This window comes from Cyprinodon tularosa, unplaced genomic scaffold (assembly GCF_016077235.1).
Source record: "Cyprinodon tularosa strain WSP-4 unplaced genomic scaffold, ASM1607723v1 ctg480, whole genome shotgun sequence".
NCBI lineage: Eukaryota > Metazoa > Chordata > Actinopteri > Cyprinodontiformes > Cyprinodontidae > Cyprinodon > Cyprinodon tularosa.
This window is the reverse complement of record NW_024039208.1, coordinates 416,556-437,842: the sequence shown is the minus strand read 5'-3', so window position 1 is coordinate 437,842 and position 21,287 is coordinate 416,556. Positions and strand designations below refer to the sequence as shown.

The 21,287-nt window shown below is 39.9% G+C and overlaps 1 protein-coding gene across 1 annotated transcript in view; it reads right to left on the bottom strand.

Annotated features, from left to right (window-relative positions):
• cdk17 (cyclin-dependent kinase 17) overlaps positions 1–21,287 on the bottom strand; it is a 56,204-nt gene that overhangs the window by 4,325 nt on the left and 30,592 nt on the right. Inside the window, exons 2-16 of the mRNA XM_038302064.1 lie at positions 20,700–20,844; positions 12,840–13,004; positions 7,912–8,045; positions 6,523–6,648; positions 5,953–6,009; positions 5,766–5,880; positions 5,202–5,296; positions 4,874–4,936; positions 4,586–4,709; positions 3,582–3,702; positions 2,471–2,568; positions 2,277–2,382; positions 2,039–2,081; positions 622–712; positions 433–510 (exon numbers count right to left, since the gene is read on the bottom strand). Coding sequence (XP_038157992.1) covers positions 433–510; positions 622–712; positions 2,039–2,081; positions 2,277–2,382; positions 2,471–2,568; positions 3,582–3,702; positions 4,586–4,709; positions 4,874–4,936; positions 5,202–5,296; positions 5,766–5,880; positions 5,953–6,009; positions 6,523–6,648; positions 7,912–8,045; positions 12,840–13,004; positions 20,700–20,826 — 1,543 coding nt within the window. The 5' untranslated portion in view covers positions 20,827–20,844. The remainder of the gene's footprint in view (positions 1–432; positions 511–621; positions 713–2,038; positions 2,082–2,276; positions 2,383–2,470; positions 2,569–3,581; positions 3,703–4,585; positions 4,710–4,873; positions 4,937–5,201; positions 5,297–5,765; positions 5,881–5,952; positions 6,010–6,522; positions 6,649–7,911; positions 8,046–12,839; positions 13,005–20,699; positions 20,845–21,287) is intronic.

Sequence of the window (21,287 nt, the reverse complement as noted above, 5' to 3'; positions counted from 1 at the left end):
GGACATTTCCTTTTTTTTTTACAGCAAACCAAAAACAAGTCAGCAGCTTTAACCCAGTCAGTCCAGATGTAAATAATGTGTGGATCGACCCGACTAAACATTATACCCTCATTCAATGTGATCACGGCTCAGAAAGAAAAAGCTTTAGAAGGAACAGTTCTTCATAAAATGAAAGAAGACCCTTTTGATCAGTCAAAGGCTCATCCTCCATACAGCCATCAACGTCAACAACTGGCTGAGAAACCATGTCAGTTAGAACCACATTTAACTTCTCTTTGGGTAAAATCCTTTTAATAAAATGGGTCATAATTCATAAGGAAAATAATCCCCGATATGTGCCGATTTTCATTTCTCTTCCTTGTCCATTTTTAGGAAATGTAGGCATAAGAAGGGACTGATAATGGGTGTATGAACAGAGGGATTACCACCCACCTGACTCTGGGTAGGAGGAGCTCCTGTAGCCTGGGTCTCTCTGAAGCTGCACCTCTTTTAATGTGAAAATTGATACACCTGAATCACGGCAGAGAGAGAAAGAGCTTCAGCAACAAAATGCAACAGGAGGCAGGAAATCAAAGAATAAAAAGACGGAGGAAGGTCTGAGGAGAGCAGACAGCAGCTCACTTTCTGGCAGGGTGTGGACTCTCATCCCCAGCTGGCTGAAGTAGGAATGTTTCATGGCCTCGTCAGCTGAAATCCTCGCCTTGGACTCGTACTGCAGAGAAATGCAAATAAACAGAATCAGCTGCAGATGATCAGGATTCAATCATGAAGTGCCTTCGGGCTGGAGAGATAGAAAAACTGCGCCCCCTGCTGTTTGAACCAGGAACTGATGGATTTCAGCACCAAAATGATTCCATGAACAAGGCAGATTACTTGATGAACATGTGTGTATAACCATTGTCGTCATGGTTACTGATGTAAGACACACCTGGATTAATCGGTTCATCAAGTTGTGCATAAGGCCAATTTGGTCACTGTTTATAACCTCTAAGGTTTATTTAAACAGATAATCATATTTTGTTCCTTAAATTTAGTTAGCAGGAAGGTTAGAACAGAAGTTAATATTAAATTTAATATTATTCCAATTAATTTAAATCACTGAAATCTTTCTTTAGCTTTACTAAGATCCCACTGTGCTGAAAACAGAGGGACTTTAACTTTACATGCAGCTATTGTCAACTGTAAAAGTATGGAGTGAATTTCTGTTGCAAGCAAATGTTTTTGTAGGTGGAAATTTGAAAAAACCCACGTTAAAAAATTTTTTAAATGTAATGCAGTAATTACAATTTCAGTTTCATGGAACATTTTTGTTTTCTTAGATTTATGTTTTTTCATTTTAAATCTGTTTTATTTAAAAACTCCAATCTGAAAATGTGAAATGTGAAAAGAAATTCAAAAATATAAAATCTGCAAACAGTTTTTAAACTTCAATTTGAAAAAAAATTGAATATGTATATATAAAATATGTAAATAAAGAAAGAGAAAAATTACATGAAAGAAAAAATACCTTTGGAAAAAAAGAGAATAAAAAATAAAGTTGTAAAAAAACAAACAAAAAAACTGTTGAAATAAAATCAGAGAAAATAGCAGTTACTTTCAGGACATTGTTTTGATTTGGATTGCATTTTAAATTTCACTCCATACAAATCAGCATGACTATTTCTAACGAGTGACATGATCATTGTGTAAATTCAACCATCTTAAGTCTGACGTTTCTTCATCTAGAGGCGGAACGAGGATTATGTGTAAATATTCGATGCTCAGTGTAAGGTACAGAGGAGGAGCTGTGGTGCTGAGGGCTTCTTTCTCCATCAAATCTCATTGAAGATTCTTTTAACTGTTGCTAGCAAAACTTTATCACTATTACTGAGTGTTAAAGTTATTTTAAGAAAAGCAAAAAATTTTTTGACAATGAACAAAAAAAAGACTATAATTTTAAATGTCATGATGAAGGATTATTGAGCAGTTTCTAAGCTTCTTTTGTGTGGTTCTGAGGTGCCAAACTTTATATGAATCTGATTAGGGTTTGAAGACTTACTCTGAGGAAAGCCAGCAGCAGCTCGATGCCTTCACTGTCCAGCCTAAAGAAAATCACAAGAAGAAAGAGTTCACCATGTGCCAGCAGGATAGGCTGATGGGGATGTGGAGGACTCATGGGAGGAAGGAAGCTCTAATGTTGGGCAGGATTTCCTGCCTGCGGCGCTGCAGATGCACACTCAGGAAAATACGCTACGTTACATTCAAAGCTGAGGGATATGAGGAAAAGGTGTCTGTACCTGGGCGCATGGTTGATCAGCGGCTGCGGTTTGTATTTGGGGAAGTTGTACGATTTAAACTCTTCTATGGAGGAGATTCCCGGCCAGTTCTCCTCTGTGGGCGTACCTGAAAATACAAGGACAGATCAGATCGGACACGGCGAGGCGCCACAATCAGACAGAGAAAAGCTGGTGGTCAAGAGGGAGATCCTCACCCAGCATCCTGAAAATGAGATGCAGCTCATCCTCCACGGTGGAGCCGGGGAAGAGCGGCCGACCTGCAGCCATCTCGTAGAATATACAGCCCACGCCCCTGCAGAACAAACAGCCTCCATCAGCTGAGGCAACAACTCAACCTGGTAACAGCAGGACTAGCAGGAAGGAAGAAACACCAGAGGGAAGCCATGTTTCTCTGTGGTTAAAGACTACATGTGTTATGGAGTGAATTTTGGTCCATTATTATTGCAAGCAAAGACTATAATATATGGATTGAAAAACAAAAAAAAAATTCTATCAAAAAAATAAAGTTCTTCAAAAGAATATTTTTACAAAAAATTCATTTTTTTTTTTGTTTTGTTTTTTAGAATTTGTTTTGTCAAATTATCTAAATTACACTTTTTAAAAATATATATTTTAAATAAAGATTTTCAAAATTATTTTATATTTGATATTTTCACTTTTATTCACTTTATTTTTTTCACTCTTTATTTTTTCAAATTTAACTCGTTTACAGATGTTTTAATTTTTCTTTTCAAATTTCTGGTTTCCAGATTGAGTTTCACTTTTTGCATTCTTTACAAATTTCTTTTCACAGATCATATTCTCTGCCCTCCAAACCCAAACAAACGCTCACTCTGGACCAATTAAAATGTTGGCGCTAATTTTTATGCAGACCAATAGAAAGGCTTCTTTCCTCCTCGTCCAGAGAAAAGACCGCCCCCAGAAGTGAAGAGGATCTGATCTTTAATATGCAATTTAAAAAGAATACAGGTTCTAAAACTCATTCTGAAAGAGTATAAAATGTTAGAAAAAATAACAATTTAAGGAACTAGGGCAGAAATTGTGTAAGATCAGACATGCATGTCCAGTTTTCGAAAAAAAAAAAAAAAAAAAAAACACAAATTCAATAAGTCTTGACTAATATATATATATATATATATATATATATATATATATATATATATATATATATATATATATATATATATATATATATATTTTTTTTTTTTTTTTTTTTTAACCTGCTCTTTTCAACAATAATGGAAACAAGTGCACTCCATACAGGTGTCCCATGACCATGACATTAAACCAGGGCTGAATATTTACCACATGTCGATCTGTGTGGAGTACTCCGAGGACCCCAGGAGGACGTCAGGAGGCCGGTACCAAAGAGTCACCACCTCGTTGGAGTACGTCTTGGTGGGGACCGACTTCGCCCTGGCAAGACCTGCAGACCCACATCGCACACATTTCTGGTTTATTTACCAGGATTTGTGAAACTCTGACATAATGATTCCAGATCCAGCTACAATCTGCAGCATCCAGTATTTTTTTTCGCCTTCCTGCCATAACTGCTTAATAATTAGTGGTCAGAAATAAGCAAACTTCCACACGGTGAGAGAGATGCTGAAAAAACGATCTTTATTATGGCCACACAAAGACGGAGTGACTTTCACAGCTTCTATTAGCAATTAGCAAAGCTAGCATCACTAAAACCAAAGTGTAGCGGAGCATTCCATGTGTAGTAGAAAGGTGACATTTCTAAAAGGCTGAAAACATCAAAGGTCCAGCCTGCTTTGAAAGAAAGGATAAAAAGCTAATTAAATGGTTCAGCCAGGGCTGCTTAGTGGGTAGCACTGCTGCCTTACAGCAAGAAGGTTTAGGGTTTGATTCCCCGCCCGGGGTCTCTCTGCATGGAGTTTTAATATTCTCACTGAGCATGCGTGGATTCTCTCCAGGTAGTCTGGCACTAGCATCCCTTGCGACCCCAGCAGGGATAAAGCATGATGGAAAATGGATGGACATTTTTTTTAGCCTTCCTGTTATCTGCTCTAAATCTTACCCTCTCTCTCTGAGGAAAAAAAATATTCATCTCTGGATAAAAAATAAAATTTTGTGTTTGATGTTATTTCTAAAACCATTACTGATAAAAAAAAAAAAAACTTTGAAACCTTCTTCACACAGTGACGGCTGCCACATTAAAAAGTGTGTTGCTGTAACCAGAGGAGCTGAGGTACGGTAAGTTTCTGAGTTCCCAACCAGCTGCAGGTTAAACCACTTCCTACCATCTTAAGTAGAGAACAAGCAGAAACTCTTTGGGTTCTTCTTACCAAAATCAGCCAGTTTCAGTTCCCCCCTTTCATTGATTAAAAGGTTCTGCGGCTTCAGGTCTCTGTGGAGAACTTTCCTCTTGTGACAGTAGGACAGCCCTCGTAAAATCTGAAACAGGAAGATCTGGAAACACACAGTTGAGTTTGGTTAACTCCACAGAAAGTCGAAATGAGAAACTAAAGGTGATGAAGACGTAAAAACACATGAAGGAATAAATTACAAGGACAGAACAATCTCCTTAATGTACCGCAGAATAAAAGGAAGTGGAGGAAAAGGTCAGTCCTTACCTTCACGTTGTGCATGCTCATTATGTTTGCACAGTCGTCCATGTACTGCTTCAGATCTTTATCCTAAAGAAAGAGACGAAGCCATGAGGCAGGGAAACCAACTCTAAATCTGAACTCACATTTGTTTTAGCATCAAAAGCTTTCCTTTATTCAATTAATGAGATACTTCTATACATAAACAATAACATTTAAATTGATCATAACAGCAATAAATATTCTAATCACCAACTAATTAGTAACATAAGAATAGGATGTTATTTTTGTTTTTTTTCACTGCAGCAGACATGGAGCAATTTTCTAATATTCTCTAAAACACCATGAAGCTCACCAGGTACTCAAAGACCAGCGTGAGGCTTTTGTCGGTGTGGACGATGTCATGCAACGTCACGATGTTGGCGTGTTTCAAGTCTTTTAGAAGTGACACTAAAGAGACACAAAAGAGAACAAGTTAAGGATTAAATCTGATTGGGTTTAATGGGAACACTGGAAGTTTATACATCAGCTGGATGTAAAATATTTCAAGTCCATTAGCTCATTAAGAAAAAAAAAAAAAAGATAGTTAGTTCTAAGGAAGAAGTAGGAATATGAATCCAAGAGAACCCAGGAATGAATGAATGAATGAATGAATGAAAGGAACTGGAACCAGGGGACAAAAAAGAAAGAAAAACAAAAGGAAAGAAAGAGAGAAGTAAAGACAAAGAGACAGAAATAAAAGAAAGGAAAGCAAAAGGAATAAAAAGTGAACGAAAATAAAAGGTTTCAAAGTAAAAGACAGAAAGAAAGGATGGAAGAAAGGAAGGAGACAAGCAGCAGGGAGAGGACACCAATAATGAAGGATTGATGTAGTTCAGACCATTAAACCGGGTCTGCAGGACAGTTTATGCTCCGTCACCTTCTCTGATGGCCGTACACGGCGCTCCCTCTTCGTGCTCCAGTCTGATCTCCTTCAGCGCCACCAGGTTGTCCGTCAGCTTGCTGCGCCCCTTGAACACGGTGGCGTACGTTCCCTAAAGGCGACATTGTGATCAGAACCTCAGAGGAATCACCTGCTAACCTACGGTTCCTCCAGCTTTTCTTACCTCGCCCAGTTTGTCCAGCTTAATGTACGTCTCCAACTTCCCAAAGCCGATCTCAGACTGAGGAGGAGAAGAAGAACCGGGTCAGACTGGGGCAGAACCTTCAGTTCCTGCTTGGTTTAGTCAGTTATCAGTGCTTTCATCCAAAACCAGAAACTGAACAATGAAACCTTCAAACAGCAGCGATCTGGATTGATTATGATGCAGACTGAACTTCAGACATCAATAAATAAAGATGTTCTTATTGGGCTATTTTTAAATGAATTTAGCCAAAAATAGCCATAAAACCCTCCTTTAACTCCTGAGCAGTTCAAAGCTGCAGCAAAATGCAGTTGTCTAAATGGATTAAAACTAATCGAATCATTTATTTCATTATAAAAATCTTCAGTTTGGAGAGTCTGCTGAGTTTTATGATCCAATCTGGTGGGGATAAAAGTAGGAGGTGAGCGAATCCATCTCTCATCGGGCCAGTAGCCATGGCAACGGCACAGAGGGAGTCTGGTAATGAGACGACGAGCACTGCAGAAGCTAGAGAGGGACAAAAACACGACGGGAGGGGGTTCTCAGACTGACCAGCGAGGCCCGGCGGGAGCGTCGGCTCAGCGGCTGGTCGAAGGGCGGGCTGCTGAGCTGCAGCTTCTCCAGGTAGCCGTCGGGGATCCGGATGTCAGCAGGCAGCGACAAGCGCTTGTTCAGATCCTGAAGCAGAACAGATTCCAACACTTAATGAAGAACCAAAACATCGTAGTCCGATTCTGTGGAGACGAAATGGAGCAGCAGGCTGAGCAGAAGATTCTCCAACCTGCCGCACGATGCCGGCTTTAGAAAAGTATTCACACCCCTTACCCACTAGGTCACTCAAAGATTGTAAACTTCTATGACTCTGATAAACAATGTAAGGACTGAATAGAAGGAAAAGATAAAACGAGGCTGGGACCAGTTCAGAACAGCTGCTGCTGAGGAAAAAGAAAAAACAAAACAAGCAAGCATTTCATCAGCATGATGCTGCCACCACCATGTCTCACTCTGTGGCTGCTGTTCTCAGGGTTAGCTTTGATGTTTGGCTTTTGATCAACTGCTAATATGAGATTTTTAGGTGGTTTCTTCCACAATTCTAAATAAAAACAAGTGCAGAACCTAAATAAGCGCTCTTTCTTCAAAATGATTTTCATTCAGCTACATTTGAGGTAAATAATGCAAAATAAATGCTCATTTCTTGGCTGGTCATTTTATAACATTACATTTATTGGACTGAAAGCCCAGGTTTGACTAGGCCAATCTAAATCTTTGATTTTGCTGCACCTTTTAGTGAAAATTCAGGTTTGAATAAGCTAGATGTTAGTTTACACTAAATTGACATTTTTTCTTAATTACAGTAACTGAGGTCAGCAGCACTCTACTAGTTTTTCTTTGATTGTTTTCTGGAGCTCCTGCTTGATTTAACAGCCTGGAGTTCCTCTGCTGCTCTGCATCCAGCATTAAACACAGATGAGAATAGGTCAGCGCGTCATTAAGAAGGAGAGGAGATATTTTCACCAAAGATGCCATGTTTGGATTTGTTCTATACTCTCCATGGCCAGCAGGGGGCAGCAGGCCTCCAGGGTGAGCTGCAGGTCCACATACAGCAGCTTTTTGTTTGCAAAAGAAAGGAACACAGATCATTAAGGCAACTTCTAGATCTTTATGCTGTGATTCCTGAGCCAACCGATCATGTCAGACACTTCTAGCTGATTTGATGGATTTTCTGCAAATAATAACAAACTAAAATGACAAAAAACAGTACTGATGAGGCCAGGAGGGGCTCAGGCTGATGGCTGTGAAGCAGAGGAACAGACCCGGCTTATTCCCAAGCCTCAGAGATGACAACAGGCCTGTGTTGGAGCGTACGCTCGGTAGAAAATCTATATTCCAGCCTTTTCTCGTGCTGTGACAGCTGACATGACGGAAATCAGAGTCTTTTACCTCCATGGAGATGCGGCGGTGAACTCTGTTCCTCAGACAGACACCTGTAGGCGACTGGACCTCATCTGAAGATGTTCCTGAAGCCTGGTCGCTTTCCCCATCAGAACCCATCTTCAGGTTCTCATGAACAATGTCTGAAATCAGAAGAAGAGTCACAGCTCGAATAAACTGAGAAATAACTGAGGAGGTCTTAGTATAACTTTAAGATGGAGGCGGGTGCTAATACAGCTTTGTTTGCTCTAAATTCGGTGGATTTAAACCTTTGAATCGTTGCTGCGTCTGTAGATCTGAGCATCTTTGAGAATTTTAAAAACCAACAAATGTTTTTTTTTTTTTTTTTATCAGGAAATTGGAAATCATCTCTCCAGCTGACATCAGTGTCACATTTAGATGATCAATGAAAGATGCTTGTTTAAATGTAAACACTTTCGTCAGCTTTCTGTTCTGTTCAGACTTTTCAGCGGTTTTCTCGCCTCAAACATTTAAATCACTTAACGTGTCGCTGCTTTACATGTAAACTTCCTCCACAGAGTATGAATGAAAGTTTCCCTTCAGCTCCTGTAGGAACCAAAGACCGCAGCCTGAACCGTTTCCTCCCAGGCAATAAAAGATCCCACCACTACTGAAGCCCAGCTGCAGGAGATGTGTGTAAATCCCCCTCCTCTCCTCCACTCACACACACATATATATAGAGTTAATGAGTAGCTATGGCTGCATGGATCTCTGTGATCAGCGCCTCAGACCAGGCAGCCTGTCGTTAAACAAGCCTGCAGAGATAAACTGCTGCTTTATTCTAGATCACATTTGGACGTGTTGGAACTCTAACATTTCTACTTTTGCTACTTCAACCCACTATTTCAGCTGAATAAAACAACATAAAAATCTGGAGAGGAAAGGACAGATTGAGGAGAAGAGGAAGAATTTCTATGAGGGGTTTTGTTGGTGCAGCGGAGCAAAGGTGTGGGAGGAGGAAAGGAGCCAAATATGGGAATTTCCTGCAAGGTTTGCTAACGGGGGAGGAAAAGAAAGGCTTTTGTTGCTCTTTTTTTATGGCCATTTGATCAAAGGTAAAGGTTATAAGCTTTAACAAAAGACTGAGAAACACTCAGGATCTTCGGCTTTATATTATGAGGTACTGCGGAGCGCCACCTACTGTTCCGGATTATCTTTAGATCGACATCTGAACCCTAAAGGGCTGGTTATCCTTCTGCAGCAGTGTGTCACAGTGAGCTTGTCGCAGATATTTTGATCTATGCCCAATATTGAAGCGTCGTATGCGCTTTGTTATTCCACGCCACAACACAAGAGGGACAATCACGACCTAGCTGTGACGGCCGAGGCGGTGAGGAAGTGGGGGCAAGTTTGTGCGAGATGAGGGTGAAAAAGAGCGGGGATCCAGGTGGAAAAAGGGTCCCAGCGTTCTTGTGCACCTCGCTCTTCTAGCTGGTCCAACTTCACGAGTTGTTTTCCACAATGGTGGTCATACAAACAAAACAAGCCGGTAAGGTACCAAACAGGAAAAAGGCATAGTGTATGATTTGACCAATCAGAGGCCTCCTGTCTGCGGTCACCTACAATTTTGGAGACTCACAGCAGAGGTGCAGCAGACTGTCTGTGGAAGGGGCAGGGGCACATTTGCGTTCACTGCGAAACACGCAAACGACCTGGTTTCTGGTTATAAACCCGCCTTAAGCCTACTTCATGCAGTCAGACAGGTTCTGTTCAAGTTGACTGAAAGCAGCTCTCCAAAACATGAAACGATCTATTAACAGTTCTGGATTAATATGCAGTGAAAACATTTGATGGAAATTTGAAAAAGGCACATTTCGAAAAGCCTTTTAATAAAAAAAAAAGATTTTGAATAATTTAGCATTTTTTAAAACTAATTTTTTATATTTTATTTTGATCATATATACATAAATGATATTGTTATATTTAAATATTTTTAATTTTAAATTACATTCTTTTCATGTTTCACTGATCAAATTTTCTTGACCAAAAAAAAAAAAAAAATGTCTTTTAAATTTCTTTTGTTTTACTAAACACTACACTACTAAACATTTTCAAGGTCACATTCTGTCACTCCTGACCAGTTAAAATATTGTCTTTAACGTCCAGCAGACCAATAAATGACTTCATTCCTCACTTCAGAGGAAAGCCCAGAAGAGAAGAGAACGATACCAATAAAATTATATTTGTCAAATCGAAATTTGAAAAAGACAAAAAAATTTAAATAAATTTCAAGTAAAAAAAAGTTTTAATTGCAACATAAATTAAATGACTTTCACTCCATAGGTTAATCTGGTTGGTTTGGATAGTTTTATTTAGTTCATAATTAAATCATTGTTTAAAAACTGCTTTTTATTGAAATCAGGTCATTTCTGTTTTATTTTCAGGCTGCTTGCTTTAAACAGAGGAGCTTTCCCTCTTTAACCAATCAGAGGCTCCTTTGTCTGTCTTTATAACCCAGCTGTTAGATCCTAACAAAAAACATCAGCAAATGTTTTAGATTAACAGGATTTTTCAAGAAAAAAAAAAACAGGTTTTCTATTCATTCCAACCCTGAATCTAACACACTGTTTGCATTTTTCTAACACATACCTGTAAAAAGGGAAGATCTACCATCTTGTTCTAACATATAAACCTCACTGGATCTTTCTCCCTTCATGCCTCTTATGTTTTTCTCCCTTTGATTTAGTCCTCTTCCTCTTGAGGTTTTTCTAGGCAGCGGCTCGTACCGGCTGCATTCCTTCTCTACCAGCTCCTCTCCAGATCTTTTCCCAGATCTAATCTACCCTACTGTCTTCAAACTTCATCTATTTTCACATACCTCTGTCATCTCTCACCATGCTCTACCTTTCCTCCCACAATTCCTACTTTCTATAATCTGCTTTCATTCCTTGGCTCTGATCAGCAGCAGCAGCAGCATCCTAGTCTTCCTCCCACTCCATTTCTGTTAAATTCTTTTAACAATCTTTTACTTTGCAGCCATTTTTACTCCAGTTCATCCTGAATATTCCCATATATCCTCTCTTTCCTGTCCTCATCTCTCTCCCTTCCCCTTTCTCTGCACCTCTTCATTAGCATCTTTGATAATGAACACACACACTGCAGCAGCTTGAAGTGAAGCCTCCATGTCCTATTTAACTGTCCCGTTTTTAGATCCAAGTCCTTCTAACTGGGACAGGGTCCAGTTTGGGGCTCAATGGGTCCTTTTAGTATTTTCCTGTCCAGAAAAAAAAAAAAAGATCAGAGAAGTGGACCATCTGTGGAACAGAAAGTTTCTGCTACTAAAGGACGATGCTGTCGAAGCATTTAGGAAGGAAATTGGTTTAAAGGTTGATGTTGGATTTATGTAAACAGGAGAAACATGAGGAGGTCTAACAGGTTTATGACCTAGAGCTGGTTTGGAACGCTGCATTTTATATTTTATTTTTTTATATGCAGAGATTTTAACAGCCGCCATCTTTTCAAGGACGGAAACACCTTTAGGTTAGCACTGCAAAAAAGTGAGTATGGAGGCAAGTGTTGCTTTTTAAGGCACTTCACAATAAGAACAACAAAAACTGTTTGTTTAATCCAATCAATCTGAAGTCTCAAATCTACCTGCTTCAATTCCAACTTAGGCACATAAATCTATTTCATTCAAGTTGCTTAATTGATTTTGCCATTATGCAGATTTAAGTTGATTTTTACGATTTTGTTGAGGTTGCTACAAAAGTACGCTACAAGTTTAAGAAAAAGGGATAAAGAAGCTATTAAAGATAGCTAGAGAATACTGAAGACAATGTCTTATGTAAAAAAAAAATGAAGCATTAAGTGAAATACGAAATAGTTTGGAAAAACATTTTCATTTAGTCCATTATTTTATTATTTCTTTCATTCCTAAAGTTTTGCTAACCAAACTTTTTCAGACCTGAAAACCATTTCACACAATTTATATCCAAACTAAACCAAACCTGACAACCAGAAATCATCTATCTACCCAAACTTTAAAATAAAGAAAACTGAATTTAGAAACCATGTTTTTAGCCATCTTTATGCCAGAAGGTAGCAAAAAGCACAGTTAGCATCATGGCACGCACAAGGAGAAATGGGCTCTTGCACGTGCATTTGTTTTTTAAAGCGGAGAGGGCGGGTCTTTTAAAAAAAATCCTCCACAATACCTTTAAGGTCAGCGATCGGCCTAATTTCACTGTTTGTGCTAAAATGCGCTGGGCGGGGTCCTGGAGGATTAAACCCAGATGTTACTGAAAACACTAAAATGTTAGAATTTTTCACTGGATAAAACTGAAAAGCAGCTCTTGGTATTGAGTCAGTGGGATCATCTCAATGATTCCTGCAGCGTTTTAGGCCTAAACAAATCTGCTCTCACCTTTAACAGAACTAAAAACTAACAAGCAGTTTTTCTGACAGGTCTCTCTGTTTAGTTATTTTCATCTCATTGTGGGGAATGGAGATCCTAGATTTTTTTTGTCTCAGGAAATCTCATCTCCTTTCATTAATGGTTTCCAAACCATATTTAAGATCTTATTATTACTGGATACTTATCATTTTATAAAAACACTTTATTAACATCGATACTGATGATACGGGGTCCCTCCATCAACACAAACTGCTGCTGCTTTGAATCTTCCTCAATGACAGCTCAGCTGAGATAAATCAGCACGCGCAAGAAACCGCGTCATGTTTGGCTGAGTCCTGCATCCAGCTGCCTCGCGGGTGAGAAGGCAGCCCAGACGGAGGACGCACAGAGAAGCTGGCTCACGGGAACGCCGCCGAGTCATTCTGTCAGTGACTGTGAGAAAAGGACGGTGGAAATCTCAGCATCATGACACACTTCCTGTCTGCTGCCGGATGCCATCTGCTCTCCTTCCGCTCGTTTCCTTCCGCTGTTACCTTGTGTGTTTGGGTTTGTGAACGCTCACCGAGGCGGCTGCCGTTGCGTGGCATGGCCATGAAGGACCCGAGGCTTCCGCCGATGACGCTGTGCGGCCGGCGGAGGGGCGGCTTCTTGAAGGAGCCTGTGTACTGGTGCAGAAAGGAGTGCATGCTGTGGGAGGTGGGGGGGCGGCCATTCCTCATAAAGGGCTCTGTAACAGAGAAAGAAAAAAAAAACCAGGAGAAAATGACATCTTTAGGTGTAAAAAATGAATCCTTCATCACATTAAAACATTAAACGCTGCATCAGATCCGGAGCTGCTGGGGTTAAGAAGCAAGTAAAGCAGCAAATCACCACCTCCTCCTGCAGTCCATGAGGGAGCTGTCTAAGCAATGAAAGAGGAAATTAAAAAGAAAATGCAACTGCAAAAAAGATTTGATAAGCATGATGGGGAAAAAAAGAAATGACCTTTTCTTAATATGATTAAGATATTTACAAACTAAGGTTTATAAATCAAAATCTAGAAATACGATTTGAAGCATTTTAAAAATGTAGTATTTAAGAATTGCTGGATAAATACAGTTTAAAATGCCTCTTAAAATGTGCCATTTCACAACTGTAAGATCTAATGGTTTTTATTGACTCTTCTGGTATTCCATAGCTTTAAAACCAATAGATAATAATGTGGAAAATGTTTAATCTGAATTTAACCAAGCAAGCAGCTTTAATGATTTATCATTTAAAAACAAACACAGTAAAATAAAATCCCAGTCATAAAATACACTTAACCGCTAATAAATAAGCTTTTTATTCCATTACAGTCGATAAAGAGCAAACTGCTTTTGTGTTTACAGACTGGAGTTAAGTGAAGCCTTTGGCAGGACTGGACTGAAAAGAAAATGGCCTTGGTAGTTTTATTTTATTAATGACGTCCCACCATCATTAGATATAGGATATGTGGAGACAGACGGTACCAGAGGATATATCTGCACACTGTTTCCTTTCAACTATCCTAACAAGGTGAAAACAATTTATAGTAAAAGTATTTGGGTAAAAAATAACCTTTAGTACCAAAATCTCTGATTTATTACAATAGTAATCAAATAGACAAAAGTATAAAGTTAAATGCAATAAATAACATTTATGCAGAAGAAACATTTTCAACACTTCAAATCTATTTTGCATAATGAACCCTATCAAACCAGTATGTACAGTTGTTGTTTTTTTTATATCTTTTACTGTATATTAACCTAAACAGCGCCGCAGAAAATACCCTTAAAACAACAAAGATTTTGTTAAACAGGAGGTTTATCTCCTACCTGATGGTTTCTATCTGATGCTTAAAACAGGTCAGCTCTGTTCGATGAGGTTATTCATGGTGGGTAGAGGAGCCTCTTTACAGCAGTATAGCTCAAGGACTATTTTGTTTATATGGGCCTACTTCCTCCGTAGGGTGGCTGGGCTCTCCCTTAGAGATAGGGTGAGAAGCTCGGAGGGACTCGGAGTAGAGCCGCTGCTCCTCCATGTCGAGAGGAGCCAGTTGAGGTGGCTCGGGCATCTGGTTAGGATGCCTCCTGGACGCCTCCCTGGTGAGGTGTTCCGGGCATGTCCCACCGGGGGGAGGCCCCGGGGAAGACCCAGGACATGCTGGAGGGACTATGTTTCTCGGCTGGCCTGGGAAAGCCTTGGGGTTCCTCCTGAGGGGCTAGAAGAAGTGGCTGGGGAGAGGGAAGTCTGGGCCTCCCTTCTTAAGCTGCTCCCCCCGCGACTCGACCCCGGATAAGCGGAGGAAGATGGATGGAGGGAAGTCTGGGCCTCCCTTCTTAAGCTGCTGCCCCCGCGACTCGACCCCGGATAAGCGGAGGAAGATGGATGGAGGGAAGTCTGGGCCTCCCTTCTTAAGCTGCTGCCCCCGCGACTCGACCCCGGATAAGCGGAGGAGGATGGATGGATGGATGGATGGATGGAGGGAAGTCTGGGCCTCCCTTCTTAAGCTGCTGCCCCCGCGACTCGACCCCGGATAAGCGGAGGAGGATGGATGGATGGATGGATGGATGGATGGATGGATGGATGGATGGATGGATGGATGGATGGATGGATGGATGGATGGATGGATGGATGGATGGATGGATGGATGGATGGATGGATGGATGGGCCTACTTGTGTCCATAAATAAAAATACTCCTAAATAGTTAGTAAATGTAACTACATCATATACTAAAATGATTAATGTAAGCATAATTTGGGTGCAAAGCCTGAGGTTAATTAATATTCCTTATTCTTTATCTGTGTTTTCTTCCCAGGCTGTCAGGAGCTCTTCTGACCTCATCCTCAGTCTGTCCCTGCTGGGTCACGCCTCTCTCCTTCCTCATCTACATTTCAACTCCTTCCTGTTGCTCACACATGTGGCATCAAACAAAAATGTTTTGGTGCATTTTATTGCGTCTTATTAGAGTTGTGTTTTTGTGGTTTAATATCGGTTTACACAGATTGAAACGCAGTGGCTTCTCCTACTCCATTAACCTGTGTTGATCCACTTATTGAGAAGGGCCAGCCACGAGGATTAAAAGATTTTTAAAAATGCATTGTAAAATGGTGTTTCACATCTCATATATGGTAAAAAAAATATATATATGCATTTTATTTGTTAAATTGTATTATTTAACAGGGTTTATACAGAAATTAGTAGCTCTAATTGAATGCTTTTTAATGCTCTTATAAATAATTTTATTGCCATCAACAAGTACCTGTGACTCTCATATAAATAACACGGCAAAATCTTTCCTAATCTTTACCGTCGACAGGCTGCAGCCATGTCCTGAATTCCTCGTTCTCCAGCCACTTTTGTTGAAGTTTGCATTTTCACATTCTCTAACTTTTTCCCCGCCTCGGGCTTCTTTTCGGAATATACGGCTTTACGATCAACCGGAAGCAGTTCAGCGCAAACCGACGGACTCAGTTACACTATATTGCCAAAAGTATTTGCTCACCTGCCTTGACTCACATATGAGCTTAAGTGACATCCCGTTCCTAATCCATAGGGTTCAATATGACGTCGGTCCACCCTTTGCAGCTAGAACAGCTTCAACTCTTCTGGGAAGGCTGTCCACAAGGTTTAGGAGTGTGTTTATGGGAATTTTTGACCATTCTTCCAGAAGCGCATTTGTGAGGTCGCACACTGATGTTGGACGAGAAGGCCTGGCTCTCAGTCTCCGCTCTAATTCATCCCAAAGGTGTTCTATCGGGTTGAGGTCAGGACTCTGTGCAGGCCAGTCAAGTTCATCCACACCAGACTCTGTCATCCATGTCTTTATGGACCTTGCTTTGTGCACTGGTGCACAGTCATGTTGGAAGAGGAAGGGGCCAGCTCCAAACTGTTCCCACAAAGTTGGGAGCATGGAATTGTCCAAAATGTCTTGGTATGCTGAAGCATTCAGAGTTCCTTTCACTGGAACTAAGGGGCCAAGCCCAGCTCCTGAAAAACAACCCCACACCATAATCCCCCCTCCACCAAACTTTACACTTGGCACAATGCAGTCAGACAAGTACCGTTCTCCTGGCAACCGCCAAACCCAGACCCGTCCATCAGATTGCCAGATGGAGAAGCGCGATTCGTCACTCCAGAGAACGCGTCTCCACTGCTCTAGAGTCCAGTGGCGGCGTGCTTTACACCACCGCATCCGACGCTTTGCATTGCACTTGGTGATGTATGGCTTGGATGCAGCTGCTCGACCATGGAAACCCATTCCATGAAGCTCTCTGCGCACTGTTCTTGAGCTAATCTGAAGGCCACATGAAGTTTGGAGGTCTGTAGTGATTGACTCTGCAGAAAGTTGGCGACCTCTTCGCACTATGCGCTTCAGCATCCGCTGACCCCGCTCCGTCAGTTTACGTGGCCTACCACTTCGTGGCTGAGTTGCTGTCGTTCCCAAACACTTCCATTTTCTTATAATACAGCTGACAGTTGACTGTGGAATATTTAGGAGCGAGGAAATTTCACGACTGGATTTGTTGCACAGGTGGCATCCTATCACAGTTCCACGCTGGAATTCACTGAGCTCCTGAGAGCGACCCATTCTTTCACAAATGTTTGTAAAAAGAGTCTGCATGCCTAGGTGCTTGAATTTATACACCTGTGGCCATGGAAGTGATTGGAACACCTGATTCCAATAATTTGGATGGGTGAGCAAATACTTTTGGCAATATAGTGTATATCTGAAGAAATTGTTATTATGAACTTTTTTTTTTTTTAGTAAAGCATTTTAAATGCCTCTATAAATAACATTTAATCTTATTGCCAATTAAGGCCTTAATTTGAAAAATAATAATTTAATGACGTTTAATGACATTTAATGACCTGCAGAAGCCCTGTTTAATCAGTGATTAAATAATTTCTTGGAAATAAATGAATACAATTATATATTATTTGATTACAAAATGTCAGCCTTGTCCAATGGCAGTCCTTCCTTTAATTACCTATTATCATTAATAATTTTAACATCACATAATGTTACAAACATTTCATGTTAATAACATTAATGCTAGCAAGCAGTTAGCCTGACAGCTGGGGCATTTAAAAAAAAAGGCACCCCAATTAAAGTAGCTCTTAATCATACGTTACACTAATCTAACGTCAAATTAAGCTGCAATTCATATCAAAACATTCATAGACTGTAAAGTTAAAGTTAAACTATTTAAAAAAAGAAAAATCTGTTTATAGAAGGAGATTGATACACTGCTACTCTAAAAAAGCAGGTTAGTGATATAAGTTTAAAGGTTTAAGCTACCAGAAAATAAAGATGGCGTGGGTGCAGAAGCTGGTCCTGCCGATTGAATCCTTGCTCAGAAAAATAGGCTGGCCAATTTAGCTAATCCGGAGTTAAACCAGTGAAACTATTGATAAATATTTTTTTCTTAAAGACCAGAACAGATACTAGTAAACATACTTGAATGTAAAATAAAAACAAAAATATTTTCTATATCTTAGCAGAAATATTCTCTGTTTATTTTCCTCATCATCAGTCCAAATTAAATCCAGCTTCCCTGATAATCCTAATTTATGACAAACCACAATTGTTAGATTTAAAACCAAAACAAAGATGCGTTCAACTGGATCATAACATCAGTATCTTTATTGCTACGTTAGAATTAGGTTTTTTTGTAGACAGCTACAAGTTGAAACTCGTACAAGATGATTAAAATGTCTAAAAAATATCAAACTTTAGTTAGCATATATGAAAAATAAGCTATTTTAACCTGCTGGACTAAAATCAGTGTAACAGTACTGATGCTTAAACTCATACACTATTATTTTGATCTAAAAGTAGGTTTAACGGCTGTGAATTATCTGTCTGCTCCAATAAACCATGTGGATCATAAAAAAATAAAAAGTAGTCTTTCATGCCCCTACATGTTCCTATGCTGCCTTCAGGGCCATGAAAGCAGAGGAATGGGCAGAACTTGTTCTTAATCTGAACAAATTTTTCATGGAATGTGGGGGATTTTTTTTATGAATATTTCAGCTAGATTTTCATAAAAAAAATCTTTATTTTTTAATCATGAATTCATATAAGCTGAGTCAAGGCATCCATAAAGTTTCGACATTTTTAAAAGTGCCTTTGAGACGCTTAAATCAGTGCTGTCTGAGTCACAGCAAACATGGAGCTTCTGCTCTTGGCTTAAATCAAGTTATTTACCGTTTTCACTGACGCAGCTCAAAGACATGTTGATTTCCACCGTTTGACCCCCACACCTGCTAAGTGGCTCTAATTCATGTAGATTCAGCCGCTGGAGCTCGGCTCCCAACTCTGTTATTAGTGAGTCACTCCGCTGTGAAAACGCTGAGGAAGATAGATGAGGGTCCATTTATCGTGAAAGCTGTCGGACAAAAGCGCCAGCAGACGACTTAAGCGTCAGTGGATCTGCGCAGCTCCACGGCTGTACCAAAGCAAGACGTTATATAACAGCAGAGACTGAATAAGTCTGAACAGTTGGTTCCTGTTTCCTACAGATTTGCTTCTTTTTTTTTGTTTGAGTGGGCAGAAATAACTAATGTCTTCAGTCTTTTATTCTGTCACTTTACCTTAGGTAGAGAGCAAAGAAGTAAAATAATAAAACATTTTTTTGTGAGGAAGAGGTCAGGGTTTGGATCAGGTTACAGTTCAGGTAAATCGGGGACAAATTAATGGAAGTCAGCGTCCCCTGAGATGTAAGACGGTGTGTTGGTGAAGCACTGTAGCTCTGTTCTGTTACATAACTTGATTCAGGGGAAGCAGCTGCAGCTCACTCTCTTACAAAGCTATCCTTCTTAATTCATTACCATCACTGCTTCATACTCACAACCCCCCCATCAAGTCAGCTGAGTGGAGAGTTTTTAAATGTCTGCTGCTGACAGACACAGAGGGAGGGAAACATTTTCCTGAAGACATTTAAAATCTGCTGTTCATGTAAAGTTTTACTTATTTATTCCAGCGATTTTTACAGGTTTAAACATTCATTGAGGATGTGAGCAACAGTGTGATTGGACATCTATGGAGATCTAATAGGGTTTTATTTCCCCAGCATGCGATCTGCTGATGATTGAACAGGACAAAATTGGGGGGAAAAAAGTGAGATTCCAAAATTTGTTACAATCTTTTATATGTAGTGAATTTTTGTTTAATTTGAATGAAAAATCTGAAAAACAACCAACTAAAAAACAGAACCATCCACCAACCAATATAGGGTCTGTACTTAACATACATAAAATACATCAGTAACCATCGGGGTCACGACTTTTAATAATTAGGAAAGATTTGTTATTTGAGTTTGACAAGAAAGAAACAAAAAAGATCTAATTGTAATGAGGCAAAAATAAATGTTATAGATATTCTGGTCTGTTCTTGTTAAAGCAGGGCAGGGGGAGGCTACAGCTGACAGAGGCTAGTTAGGCTAACTGTGGAGATCGGATAAGTCCGCTGGTTGGTGTCTCTGCTGGAGGTAGGACCACGAAACAGTTTTTCCAGGGCTAAAAAAAATTGCTCTTAAAGTTTCCTTTTAAAAGCAACTTACAAACCTCTTAAGAGCATCCCACACCTCATCCTTAGCTAACAATACAATATAAACGTACAGTAATTGAAACAGCAGTTGAAGTATTCATTGATTTGATGCTGTGATCGGCAGATACTGATTTTTGTGATTGTTGTTCCTGACTGGTGTATCCCTATTAGATTCTTCTCAAATTTCCATTTACAACACAAAAGCACTCAATCCCTTTTTGGCTGTAGTTGTTTTTCTAAACACTGGTTTATACTGATGATTTCTGTTTATTTGAGCAAAAATCATAACTACACTGGAAAGAATCGAAATCTACATTTTTTTCCCTAACATAAGTGCATTTTTTCTTGAATTGAGGAGATAAGTGAGACACTTTGCAAATGGAGCAAGACAATCTACATTAAAAAATAAGAATACAACTATTTCATTGTCTTTTGTCAAGTGTTTATTGTCTAATCACCTTATTTTAAGAGAAAAAAAATCCTCATTCCATTAGCAAATCATCTTATTTACCTACTCAAATTGAGGGTAAATAGTTAATTTAAGACATTTTGATCAATTTCTAGATCGTTTTTGCAGTGTATGAATATGCACTAAAAAGAGACTGAAGGAAGAGAAACTTTAGCAAAGCATCTGTGATTTAAAAACAGCTTCCATTAAAGAGAACTATGCTAAAGATTAGCCGACAAACCACCAAGCACACCTCTCAGGGATATGAATATTTTTGGACGGTCATCTAGATAATAGAGGCCAATCCCTCATAAACTTCCAACTGGTAAAAGATGTTAATAAAATGTCTATAAAGTGTTCCTTATGCAAACCCAAGCAGAGATTTTAGTGATGGATGATAGTTCGGTTAAACCCCTCCTACCATTATCCTTGGTCCCTCCGTCCTCCATGGTCATCTGCTCAGCCAGTTCTGAGAGAGATTCGTCGATGGTCAGACTGGGCCGGAGGGTCAACGACAGACGCTTCTTTATCCTCTTCATCTTCTCCATAGCAAAGCAGTTCACAGTCTGCGGGACACACAGAAAAACACCGTCAGCTTTCCTGGTTCTCTTAAACCAGAGAAGAAGTTCAACATTTGCAGACATCTACCATCGGAGTCCAAAATATCTCTGCTCATGAATAACATAGCGCTGCTTTTAATACAGTATTCATTCACTTTGCAGATGCCTGAACAGAGCATGAATTAAGCATGAGCACAGCATGAATAAATGATGTGTATCGCAGTCGGCAACATAGCCGTTTTTCACCTACACACACGTCCTCATGGGAAGGGAGGGAGAAATTAACCAGATCTGATCGGGGAGGGAGGGAGTAACAACAAATCAGTGTGTGTGTGTAGCAGCAGCCGTCCGGGTCACAGGAAGCACCTTGTTCAACTGCTTGAAGCCAGTCCCTGCTCATTGTGTCGACCCAAGTTTTAGCAAGTGTGTGTTGTTGAAAGGGTATGCCT